Source organism: Pongo pygmaeus, chromosome 10 (assembly GCF_028885625.2).
Source record: "Pongo pygmaeus isolate AG05252 chromosome 10, NHGRI_mPonPyg2-v2.0_pri, whole genome shotgun sequence".
NCBI classification, from domain to species: Eukaryota; Metazoa; Chordata; class Mammalia; order Primates; family Hominidae; genus Pongo; species Pongo pygmaeus.
The window spans coordinates 49,344,971-49,358,449 of NC_072383.2; the positions used below are offsets into that span (position 1 = coordinate 49,344,971).

Genomic DNA, 13,479 nt, shown 5'->3' on the forward strand with positions numbered 1-13,479 from the left:
GTGCTTCCCCCTGGATAAGTTGCGTATAATGTGAGATAAAAGCATCTTAGGGATGCATGCAAGAACAGTGGGTAGACGTTTTGAATCCGTAACTGGTCAAGCACGGGTGAGTAACAATGGGTGATGAACTGTAGCAGTCAACATGCAGAAGTGCTTTCTGGAAACACTTGTGTTCTGATCACAGGACTGCGAGGGTGGGGCCGGCTGGGAACCTAACCACTTTGCTCAGTATAAAGGTCCACTCCCGTCTCATTTCCCCCTCCATCTCTCTTTCCCTTTCTGCCCCTGCAGTCACTGCTCAGCATCCCAGGCTCGCCCTTCCTCTCCCGCCACAACAGCAAGAGCAGCATCTTCAGTTTCAGGGGACCTGGGCGGTTCCGAGACCCGGGCTCCGAGAATGAGTTCGCGGATGACGAGCACAGCACGGTGGAGGAGAGCGAGGGCCGCCGGGACTCCCTCTTCATCCCCATCCGGGCCCGCGAGCGCCGTAGCAGCTACAGCGGCTACAGCGGCTACAGCCAGGGCAGCCGCTCCTCACGCATCTTCCCCAGCCTGCGGCGCAGCGTGAAGCGCAACAGCACGGTGGACTGCAACGGCGTGGTGTCCCTCATCGGCGGCCCCGGCTCCCACATCGGCGGGCGTCTCCTGCCAGAGGTGAAAATTGATAAGGCAGCTACCGATGACAGTGTAAGGAAGAACACAAATAGATCGAGGCTAGGCATGGCAGTCTCCGCCGCTCCTTCCACTCCTCTTTCCCTGCTCTGCCCATCCCACTTGGTCTGTCTGGACCCCACTCCTGTTAAGACCCCAGCCATTTCTGTGTTCTTCCTGGTCTATTTCTATTTCTCTCTTGAGTTTTCCCCGTATTACTCACCCTGTCTTCTCCTTTCCTTTATTCTTTGCTCCATTTTCCCCATCTTCCCTCCTTGTTTCTGACATTCCTTCTCCCCTGTCAACTCCTTCCTTTATTTTACCGTTTTCTTTCTCTCCATCTTTATCTTTGCTAGTCTGTGTGCTTGTATTTCCCTCCTCCCACCTGCTTTGACTGAATGCCTCTGGCCCCGGAGCCTGCCCGGATGGAATGAGAATGCCATCGAGCCACCACCAATGACCAAGTCTGAGCCGGTTTGGAACTACCATTGCTTCTCTTCCCCCACGTCTTCTACCCTCCTAGGGAAACAGCTTGGAATTTAGAGATCTTATCCTTCAAATTTCAAAAAAGCAATTGAGTTTTGGATAATGTTCTAAGTCTCCTCTGCAAGAATGAAATGTGCTTTTTCTAAAGAGGAATGCTCATGTGATGTCAGGTGGGAGGTGTGTGCCAGCAGAGCCAGGCAAGGAGAGGTTAAAGAGGCCAATAGGAAACTGGACTCAGACTTTTAAAAGGGATTGAAATTGAAATAAATCAAAGAAGGAAAAAGTGGGAGGTTGGGGCAAGAACACATTGTATATGGGGGAGGAAAGAAAAGGGAAGCAAAAGATGAATTTTAAATGTAATCAAATGTCAGGCTCTGGAGGAGTTGCATATAATAGCTTCACAAAATCAGTTATCTAGAGGTTTGGATAATGGTGCCCCTCTTTGGGAAGAGCCATCTCCTAACATTTCTTTAAATTCTAAGCTGTTTGTATCTTTTTTATTTTAAAATTCTTATAATCTCAGTGATCCTAATCCTTCATACCTCTAATTTCTAACTTTCCTCAGTCCCTCTTCAGCTGGTATAAGCTCCTTGAGATAGCATGTTAGTCTATTTCGTTCTAACACTTCAGTTTCTTCTAACACAGCATGAAGATAGCCAATCCTTTGATTAGCATGATGCATGTATGGAGGAAAACTGGACAATCATGGATAAAGTTTATTGAATGTATAGATAAAATATCAAAAAGCAATTTGTATGTGTTTGGGATTGTCTAGTCTCGCCCTTCCCTTTTATTTAAAAGCAAAATACAGCCGGGCATAGTGGCTCACACCTGTAATCCCAGCACTTTGGGAGGCCAAGGAAAGAGGATCACTTGAAACCAGGAGTTGGTGACCAGCTTGGCAACACAGTGAGACCCTGTTTGTACAAAAAATAAAAATAAAAAACATTGGCCAGGCATGGTGGCATGTGCCTCTATAGTCTCAGCTACTTGGGATGCTGAGGCAGGAGGATCACAGGAGCCCAAGAGTTTGAGGTTACAGTGAGCTATGATCACTACATTTCAGCCTAAGTGACAGAGTGAGACTCTGTATCAAAAATAAAATAAAGCAAAAATACTCTCCCCCTTACGTTTGTATAGCTTTTTATAAGCTACAAATTACTCTTGCACACATTATTTAATTTGTCCTAAATAAAAATTCTGGGCTGGGCGTGGTGGCTCACGCCTGTAATCCCAGCACCTTGGGAGGCCGAGGCGGGTGGATTGCTTGAGGCCAGGAGTTCGAGACAAGCCTGGCCAACATGGTTTGAAACCCCATCTCTACTACAAATACAAAAGATTAGCCAGATGTGGGAGGCTAAGGCAGGAGAATCGCTTGAACCTGGGAGGGGGAGGCTGCAGTGAGCCAAGATTGCACCACTGCACTCCAGCCTGGGCAACAGAGCAAGACTCCATCTTAAAAAAAAAAAATCTGTAAGGGTGACTAAGTGAAGATTAATATTTCTGTTTTTGAGACAGGTCTTACAGCTCATCACTCATAGAGCCGGAATCTCAGACCCCTCAGAGACCCTAATCTCCCGTGTGCCAGTTAATTTTAATTTGTTCTCTGCCTAGACACTTGGCCGTTGCTCTTCTGGAGACCTATTTATTTAAGATCAGCAACAGTAAGAACAATAATAATCCTCTGGTTTCTCTTTAGATTGTATAAATCTTTCACTTTTTACAACAATAATAAACAGTGGGCCGGGCATGGTGGCTCATGCCTGTAATCCCAGCACTTTAGGAGGCTGAGGTGGGCAGCTCACCTGAGGTGTGGAGTTTGAGACCAGCCTGGCCAACATGGCAAAACCTCCGTCTCTACTGAAAATACAAAAATTAGCCGGGCGTGGTGGTATGCGCCTGTAATCCCAGCTACTTGGGAAGCCAAGGCACGAGAATCGCTTGAATCTGGGAGGCGGAGGCTGTAATGAGCCAAGATTGCACCATTGCACTCCAGCCTAGGCAAGAAGAGAAAGACCCTTGTCTCAAAAAAGAAAAAACAAAAAAACAAAACAAAACAAAAACAGTGGCTCCAGATAGTTGGCCAAAATAAATGTTATAGATGCTTATCTTTACATTTAATTTTTATTTGATTTTCACTAATTCTGTGAATAGGGATAAATTTTGGGCTCCACAATTAGATAATTATGTTCTCTGAAAAAACGAGAGATAATATCAATGGCAAATGAAGGATGGATCAACATGGACAGTAGAGTTGGGGCAATTCAAATGTTTAGAACCAAATTGAATTTTGATATACGGGCAGTTTTTAAAAATATTTAAGCCAAATAATGCAGCTTGCCTTTTCTCTGAACAAAAAGGTATTAGAGAAGGTATTCAGGAAGAAAGAGCTTAAACTTCAGCTGAAGAGAGATGATCAGGTTTGGGGGTTTTGTTTTTGTTTTTTTAGCACCTTCTGTTACACTGTGTGGGAGAAAAAATTGAGAGTCAGTTAAGTAGATGGCTGTGGAATGTAAGGCTTTCTGTACAGCTTTACACTGTGGTCTATAAAGGTCTGCATTTGGGTTTTGGGGAACCTACATACCCAGCACCCTATAAACACTTAGGAGGTTCTCTGTAGTGACGTCAAGTGAGAATGGTGACAGACTTGAGAATTCCCAAGGTCAGGAGGTCACAGTGGCAGGAAGATGAGTTAGGCAAGACCATATCATTCCCAAGGGCCTCATAACTACGAAAAACTATTTTTATTTATGTATTCATGTTATTAGAAGCCATAAAGTAACTGTTGTGGCTAGTTGTTAACGGTGTGGGAAAATGTCTAAATTACATTAATAGGCCCAAAGGAAGAAAACAGCAAAACAAGATGCATATAGTTTGTGTGGTATGATACCAAATTATATAAAGACAAACCACATAGAGAAAAAAGATGACCAGCCAAAAGTTAACAATAATTGCCTTTGAGAGAAGAAATTATTGACTTTTTTCTTCCTTATACTTTTCTGTTCTTTCTGGTTTTCTGTAGTGAGCATAATGATTATAGCCATCATATATTGAGTTCTGATTATACTATGCTGAGCATTTTATGTACATTATCTCATTTTATTCTTATAATCACTCTATTCAGTAGGTAGTTTTATCCTATTAGCAGATGAGACTCAGAGCACTCTAGTGACTTGGGGAATTGGACCTTAAACCAAGGTCTTTCTGATACCAAAAGGAACTTCCTGACAGCTTAAATATTAGCTCCTTTAGAAAGTGGGAAAAATGGTCACTTATCTTAGAAGGACACAGTATATTAAGGCTTTTATATTATTCAGGATTATAAATTTAATTATAAATATTAAGAGATTCTAATTGTTTAATATCTCTTAAATTAACTAGAAGCCCAAGCCAAATGAAAATTAATACCTCTTTGGGCTAGGATGTAGTGATTGTTACTAGCAAACATTTTGGATGTATCTACAGCCAAGGATTAACCTGAGCAATTAGAATGCATCCAGTTGTGTATACTCATGCTTCACAGAGTGGCATAGGAGCCACTGATAGTGCATGCACTGGTCTCACACAATATTCCTGCTTAGGCTATGCCAAATCTACATTTTTTCCTTCAGGCTTAAATTAAGAAATAGGCTGTAAGAAAAAAAGACGTTCAGACATCACTTCATTAGATAGTCTCATCAAAAATTATTTTATATCTTCATTAGTTATTCAGTTGTGATTGAGTGTTGAGATTTTTTGATCATTTTGGAATTTCACCTTTGCTTTTTGCTGAAGCAGAGGATAAAGGGACTTTTTCCTGCGTCTCCATCTCTGAGCTGGGAAAGTAGGTGAGAATCATTTCTCTTCACTCATTGTCACTGGCAATCCAGAAATCACATGCAATTGAGAAATCATGTTGAGGCAGCTTGCAAATGTATAAGCATTATCTCATTTAATGCTCACAGCCCGGACGTTATGAAACAGATACTGCTATTGGCTGCGTCTGACTGAAGAGGAAGCCAAGGCTTAGAGGAATAAAGTAACTTGTCCAAGATTGCACAGTAAGCAGTAGAGTTAGGACTGAATCCAAGCAATCTGACTTCTAAGCTTTTACCATTAACCATTACAATATACTAACTCTGAAGCCCAAGTTCTGTATTTGTGCCTATGATCCTGGGAAATTCTCTAAGCCATTTTCTTCTCTGTAAAAAGAGATAAAAGGACCTCTGTTATAGGGCTATTGTGAAGATAAAATATAACACATGTATGTTATTCATATATAATATTCTTCATATATAAAATGTGAAGCATATTATGTGGCCCATTCTTGCTGTTCAGAAAGCCAATTTTCATTCCTTTTCTTACTCATTTTTGGCCCTGATAGCTCTGAGAAGTAAACAGTACCAAATTGCTTGACTTGGAGAAGGTGGGGCTACTTCTAAAAATCCTTTGTTTGAGAAAGAGAAATTATTTTACAATTATTTTAAAGCAAAACATTATGCAAATTTGAGAAAGGCTTGGGAAGGGGATTATGGCTAGGCTTTAAGGATACTTATAAAATGCTATAAATTTTAATTCCAAGAAAGGTGGCTGGCTAATAAACTTCCAGTTATGTATTTCCATGTGAAAACAATTTAGAATCAATAAGAAGTCAAGCTTCCTTGGGCAGATCTCTAGAAATGTGGGCAGAATCTGCCATCTGCAGCTATTGTAGGGTATCTCTTTGAAAAGGACTGCTGTATTTAGGAGGTTGGAAGTCAGTGGCTAAATGCCCAAATAAACAGCATTTGGGTTAAGAGAAATGGAACAAACTTGTACTGGGTTTAACTTGCAAAGAACTTACTTAAGGTTCTCGGTTGCTTCCTCAGTTACTGAGGGTTTTCCTCCAAGGCTTCTTACAGGTTGAATTAAAAAAAAACAAGGCTCCTAACTTTAAAATGTTAATTCTCCTCCCCACTCACCAACAACACAACACACACACACACAAAAAATACACCTCCATTTGCAAAAACAAAAACAAAAAACACTGAAGAGATAGAGAAGGGGAGGGAAAGGGTATGGGATCTTTCCTCTGGCCCTTGGATCTCAACATAGTTGAAGGAAGAAGCCCTCTTCCCACTGCCAGGTGATGAGAATTGAGCAGCTGAGCCTGTAACAAAGGTATATCTCACAGAAGCCCAAGCAGAATTCTAGGTGGAAGCTGACTATGAGAAGCTGACAGTGAAGCTGCTTTACCTGGAAGAGGGGCTCCTCCAGATTTTCTTCCTTTCAGTTGTCTGATTTAACATAAACGGTAGCTCATGCCTGTAATCCCAGCACTTTGGGAGGCCGAGGCGGGCTGATCGTTTGAGGTCAGGAGTTTGAGACCAAGCTGACCAACATGGTAAAACCCTGTCTCTACTAAAATACAAAAATTAACCAGGCATGGTGAATCTCAGCTACTCGAGAGGCTGAGGCAGGAGAATCACTTGAACCTAGGAGGCAGAGGTTGCAGTGAGTGACGATTGCACCACTGTACTCCAGTGTGGGTGACAGGGCGAGACTCTGCCTCAAAAAAAAAAGAAAAAGTAAAGAATAGCCAAGAACCTAGCCTTGAAATCCCAGCTTTCAAAACCTCACTTAGGGAAGAGGGCCTGCTCACCCGTCTTGGTGTACCCTAACTTTAACAGATTAGATTTTCCTGGTAGTACAGATATATTGTTGTCTAGACACCATCTTAGCCCCCTCTCAGCACTTTTAGTGATGTCCTTCATAGACAATTTTAGTTTGTGTCATGTTAGTTAACACTGGTGAATATATGTTTGCCCTCTCTCTCTGCATGAATCAGCCTATTTTGATGAATAATATAAGACATCTACAAATGGACAATGACTAGACCATATATAAAAATAGAACATTGACCCATGACCTGCCCAAGAAACCAACCCCCTTATCTACAATGAACAGTCCAAGAAGCCAGCCTGTTATAAGTCAAACTTGCAGGAAGCCAGGTTGCTGTCTCTGATGACAATCCAGGAAGCTAAGTAATAATTTTTGTAACAGTAGTCCCCTAATGAGAGCAAGGCATGGTGGCCCTTACCTGTAATCTCAACACTTTGGGAGGCTGAGGCAGGAAAATTGCTTGAACCCAGGAATTTGAGACTAGCCTGGGCAACATAGTGAGACCTCATCTCTATAAAAAAATTTAAAAATTAGCTGGGTGTGGTGTCACGCATCTTTAGTCCCAGCTACTTGGGAGGCTAAGATGGGAGGATAACTTGAGCCTGGGAGGTCAAGGCTGCAGTGAGCAGTGATCACTTTACTCCAGCCTGGGCAACAGAGGAAGACCCTGTTTCCCAAAAAAAAAAAAAAAAAAAAAAAAAATTCCCAAATGGCCAGGACTTGATTCATAACTGACAGCTTTCCTTATTTTTTGTTCCCATTTTCAACTTAGGTTCAACCAGAGACAGCCAAACATGCACCCCCCAACCCATCACACAAGATGTCCCACTTTTTATTACCTTGACTACAGCTTCCCCATGCCAACAGCCTCCAATCAAGCCACATTTCAAGCCTTCCCTTTTCTCACCTGTAAATCTTTGCCACTCCTCTGCCTGCCTTTGAGTTTCTGCCAAAACACAAATGGCAGTTATGGTGGCTCACTTCCTCAGTATAGCAAGGTCTAAATAGCCTTTGCTTTTCTCATTTGGTTGATCTTTATTTCCACAATACAGATAATATTTTATACATATTTTATACTCTATATTTTTGCATTCCATATTTCTTCTCAAAGGAATTCTGCATAATCAAATTGTGGTAGGACATTGGGTAAGCCTCACCCAAGAGTTAACCAAAGTTGTGGGTAAAAAGGAGGTGGAGAAGGAGTTATCTGAGCAATTGAGGATAATCCCCTAAACCCATCATTACCACAAGACTCTCCTAAAAAGTACTCTCCTACCCCTTTCTAATCAGTTCCTTCCACTTCAGGCAACCACTTCTGACTCGTATCATTATAGATAGATTTGTTTTTGTGTGTGTGTGTAGACTCATACAATATGTATTTGTATTTGACTGCTTTCAATCAACAAGATATTTTTGTTTGTGGGACATATTCATGTTTTATATACCAGTAGTTCGTTCCTTGTTATTGCTGAGTGGTATTTCATTGTATAAACATACCCCAGTTTGTTTATTCATTCTCCTGTTGATAGACATTCAGGTTGCTTCCAGTTTGCAACTACTGTGAATAAGCTTGCTATGAGCATTCTTATAAAACTCTTTTAGAACATAAACGTTTTCATTTATATTGGGTAGATACATCAAAGTGAAATTCCTGGGTCATATGGCAAATGTATGTCTAATTTATAAGAAATTGCCAAACAGTTCCTCAGAATAGTTACACCATTTTTTTATCCCACCAACAATGTATTAGGGTTACACTTGCTCCACATCCTAGCCAAACTTGCTGTTGTTAGTCTTTGATTTTAGCATTTTAATGCATATAAAATGTTATTTTATTGTGCCATTAATTTGCATGTCCTGATGACTAATTATCTTTTCCTATGTTTTTTGGTTTCTCATACATCTTCTTTAATGAATTGTTTATTCAAATCTTTTGCCCATTTTTTGACTTTTTATTATTGATTTGTTAGTTTTTTATGTTCCAGATACAAGTCAGATATAAAAACGTTTAATGTTAATGAAGTTCAGTATATCAATTTTTTTCTTTTATGATATGGCTTTTTGCATCCTGTTCAAGCATGCCTACCCCCAAGAACATGAAGATATTTTACTTCTGTAAGTTTTATGGTTCTGAGTTTTACATTCAGGTCTCCAATTTATCTCAAATTAATTTTTGTGTGTGAAATGATATAGAAGTCAACCTGGATAGATATCCAGTCTGTTAGCACCATTTGTTCAAGAGACTTTCCTTTCTCCATTGAAGTGACTTGGCACCTTGGACAAAAATCAATTGATGTATATGTGTGGGTCTATTTCTGGACTCTGTTCTGTTCCCTTGATCTGTTTTGTCTATTCTTATGCCAATATACATTTGTCTTGAGTATTGTAACTTTAATTCTTGAAATGAGGTAGTATAAGCCCTAAGAACAAAAAATAATAATATTTTTAAAATTATTAAGTATCATCTCAAGAGATTATTTTCCTATGCTAGAGCCTTTGCATGTCCTTATAAAATTTTATTTAATTTTAAATTTTTGTGGGTGCATAGTAAGTATATATATTTATGAGGTACATGAGATACTTTGATATAGGCATGTAATGCTTAATGATCACATCATGAAAAATGGGATATCCATCCCCTCAAGCATTTCTTCTTTGTATTACAAACAATCCAGTTATATTCTTTTAGTTATTTTCAAATGTGGAATTAAATTATTTTCACTATAGTCACCCTGTTGTACTATCAAATACTAGCTCTTATTCTTTCTAACAATTTTTTTTGTACCCATTAACTACCTCCACCTCCCCGCTACCCTGCCCCACTACCCTTCCCAGCCTTTGGTAACCATCCTTCTACTTTCTATCCCCGGGAGTTCAATTGCATTCATTTTTAGATCCCACAGATAAGTGAGAACATGTGATATTTGTCTTTCTGTGCCTGGCTTATTTCACTTAATATAATGACTTTCAGTTCTATCCATGTTGTTGTAAATGACAGGATCTCAGTTTTTTTTTATGTCTGAATAGTACTCTATTGTGTATAAGTACCCCATTTTCTTTCTCCATTCATTTGTTGATGGACACTTAGGTTCCTTCCAAATCTTGGCTGTTGTGAACAGTGCTGCAACAAACTTGGGAGTGCAGATAGTGCAGATATCTCTTTGATATACTGATTTCTTTTTTCTTTTTCTTCTTCTTTTTTTTTTTGAGACAGTCTCACTCCGTCACCCAGGCTGGAGTGCAATGGCACAATCTCGGCTCACTACACTGTTACCTCTGCCACCTGGGTCCTATGTTCAAGCAATTCTCCTGCCTTAGCCTCCCAAGGAGCTGGAATTACAGGCATGTGCCACCACGCCCGGCTAATTTTTGTATTTTTAGTAGAGACGGGGTTTTACCATATTGGCCAGGCTGGTTTCAAACTCCTGACCTCATGTGATCCACCTGTCTCAGCCTCCCAAAGTGCTGAGATTACAGGCATGAGCCACCACGCCCGAATGGATATATTGATTTCTTTTCTTTTGGGCACATACCCAGTAGTGGGATTCCGGATCGTAAGGTAGCTCTATTTTTAGTTTTTTGAGGAACTTCCAAACTGTTCTCCATAGTGGTTGTACTAATTTACATTCCCACCAAGAGTGTACAAGAATTCCCTTTTCTCCAAATCCTCTCCAGCATTTATTATTGCCTATCTTTTGGTTAAAAGCCATTTTAACTGGCGTGAAATTGTATCTCATTGTAGTTTTGATTTGCATTTCTCTCATGATGTTAGGCACCTTTTCATATACTTGTTTGCCGTTTGTGTGTTTTCTTTGGAGAAATGTCTATTCAAATCTTTTGCCAGTTTTTAAATTGGATTATTCTGTTTTTTCCTATAGAGTTCTTTGAGCTCCTTATATATTCTGGTTACTAATCTCTTGTCAGATGGATGGTTTTCAGATATTTTCTCCTATTCTTTGGGTTGTCTGTTCACTTTGTTGATTGTTTCCTTGCTGTACAGAAGCTTTCTAACTTGATGTGATCCCATCTGTCCATTTTTGCTTTGGTTGGCTGTGCTAGTGGGGTATTACTCAAGAAATTTTTAACCAGACCAGTGTCCTGGAGAGTTTCCTCAATGTTTTCTTATAGTAGTTTCATAGTTTGAGATCTTAGACTTACCTCTTTAATCCATTTTGATTTGATTTTTTGTACATGGTGAAAGATAGGGGACTAGTTTCATTCTTCTGCATATGGATATCCAGTTTTCCCAGAACCATTTATTGATGAGACTGTCTTTTCCCCAGTGTTTATTCTTGGCACTTTTGTTGACAATGAGTTCACTGTAGGTGTGTGGATTTGTTTCTGGGTTCTCTATTCTGTTCCATTGGTCTGTGTGTCTGTTTTTATGCCAGTACCATGCTGTTTTGGTTACTATAGCTCCATTGTATAATTTAAAATCAAGTAATGTGATTCCTCCAGTTTTGTTCTTGTTGCTCAGGATTGCTTTGGCTGTTCTGGATCTTTTGTGATTTTATATAAATTTTAGGATTTTTTTTCTGTTTCTGTGAAGAACACCATTAGTATTTTGATAGGGATTACATTGAATCTGTAGCTTGCTTTGACTAATATGGACATTTTAACAATATTGAACAATCCATGAACATGGAATATCTTTCCATTTTTTTGCATCCTCTTCAATTTCTTTCATCAGTGTTTTATAGTTTTCGTTGTAGAGATGTTTTATTTCTTTTGTTAATTCCTAGGTATTTAATTTTATTTGTGGCTCTTATAAATGGGATTACTTTTTTTTATTTCTTTTTCAGATTGTCCACCTTTGACATATAGAAATGCTACTGGTTTTTGTATGTTGATTTTATGTCCTGCAACTTTACTGAATTTATCGGTTCTAAGAGTTTTCTGGTGGAGTCTTTGGATTTTTCTAAGTATAAAATCATATCACCTGTAAACAAGAATAATTTGACTTCTTCCTTTCCAATTTGTATGCCCTTTATTTCTTTTTCTTGTCCAATTGCTCTAAGTAGGACTTCCAGTACTATGTTGAGTAATAGTGGTGAAAGTGAGTATCCTTGTTGTGTTCCAGATCTTAGAGGAAAGCTTTCAGTTTTTCCCCATCCAGTATAATATTAGCTGAGAGTCTGTCACATAATGGCTTTTATTATATTGAGGTATGTTCCTTCTATACCTAGTTTTTTGAGGGTTTTTAACCATGAAGGATGTTGAATTTTATAAAATGCTTTTTCAACATCAGTTGAAATGATCATATGGTTTTTGTTCTTTATTCTGTTGATATGATGTATCACACTGATTGATTTGCATATGTTGAACCATTCACACATCCCAGAGATAAATCCAATGTGGTAGTGATGAATGATCTTTTTAATGTGTTGTTGAACTTGGTTTGCTAGTATTTTTGTTGAGTTTTTTTTGGAAATATATATTTGCATCAATATTCATCAGAGATATTAGCCTGTTGTTTTCTTTTTTTGTTATTTCTATGTCTGGTTTTAGTATCAGAGTAATACTGGCCTCATAGAATGAGTTTGGAAGTTTCTCTCCTCCTTTATTTTTCAGAATAATTTAAATAGGATTGGCATTGGTTCTTCTTTAAATGTTGGTTAGAACTCAGCAGTGAAGCCATCAGGTCCTGAGTTTTTCTTTACTAAATGGCTTTTTATTACAGCTTCTATCTTGTTACTGTTATTGGTCTGTTCAGGTTTTGGATTTCTTCATGGTTCAGTTTTGATAGGTTGAATATGTCTAGGAATTTATTCACTTTCTCTAGATTTTCCAATTTATTGGCATATAGTTGCTCATAGTAACCACTAATGCTGCTTTGAATTTCTGTGGTATCAGTTGTAATGTTTCCCTTTTCATTTCTGATTTTATTTATTTGGGTCTTCTCCCTTTTTTTTTTTCATTAGTCTGGCTAAAGGTTTGTCAATTTTGTTTATCTTTCCAAAAGATAAACAACCTCTTGTTTCACTGATCTTTTGTATTTTCTTCATTCCACATTCATTTCTGCTCTGATCTTTATCATTTCTTTTCTTCTACTAATTTGGGGTTTTGTTTGCCCTTTTCTAGTTAAGATGCACCATTAGGTTATTAATTTGAAGTTTTTCTTCTTTTTTGATGTAGGTACTGCTGAGACCAGCTCGGTTAGGGAGACCCTAACCCAGTGGCGCTAGAGGAATTAAAGACACACACACACAGAAATATAGAGGTGTGAAGTGGGAAATCAGGGGTCTCACAGCCTTCAGAGCTGAGAGCCCCAAACAGAGATTTACCCACATATTTATTAGCAGCAAACCAGTCATTAGCATTGTTTCTATAGATATTAAATTAAATTAAATAAAAGTATCCCTTATGGGAAACGAAGGGAAGGGCTGAATTAAAGGAATAGGTTGGGCTAGTTAACTGCAGCAGGAACATGCCCTTAAGACACAGATCGCTCATGCTATTGTTTATGGCTTACGAATGCCTTTAAGCGGTTTTCCACCCTGGGCAGGCTAGGTGTTTCTTGCTCTCATTCCTGTAAACCCACAACCTTCCAGCTTGGGCGTTAGGGCCATTATGAACATGTTACAGTGCTGCAGAGATTTTGTTTATGGCCAGTTTTGGGGCCAGTTTATGGCCAGATTTTGGGGGGCTTGCTCCCAACATGTCTCCCTTCTTTGATTTGCAAAGAGATAAAAGCAAAGGCAG

At 39.2% G+C, this 13,479-nt stretch overlaps 1 protein-coding gene across 1 annotated transcript in view; it reads left to right on the forward strand.

Moving 5' to 3' along the window:
• SCN8A (sodium voltage-gated channel alpha subunit 8) overlaps positions 1-13,479 on the forward strand; it is a 217,714-nt gene that overhangs the window by 129,123 nt on the left and 75,112 nt on the right. Inside the window, exon 12 of the mRNA XM_054444133.2 lies at positions 292-687. Coding sequence (XP_054300108.1) covers positions 292-687 — 396 coding nt within the window. The remainder of the gene's footprint in view (positions 1-291; positions 688-13,479) is intronic.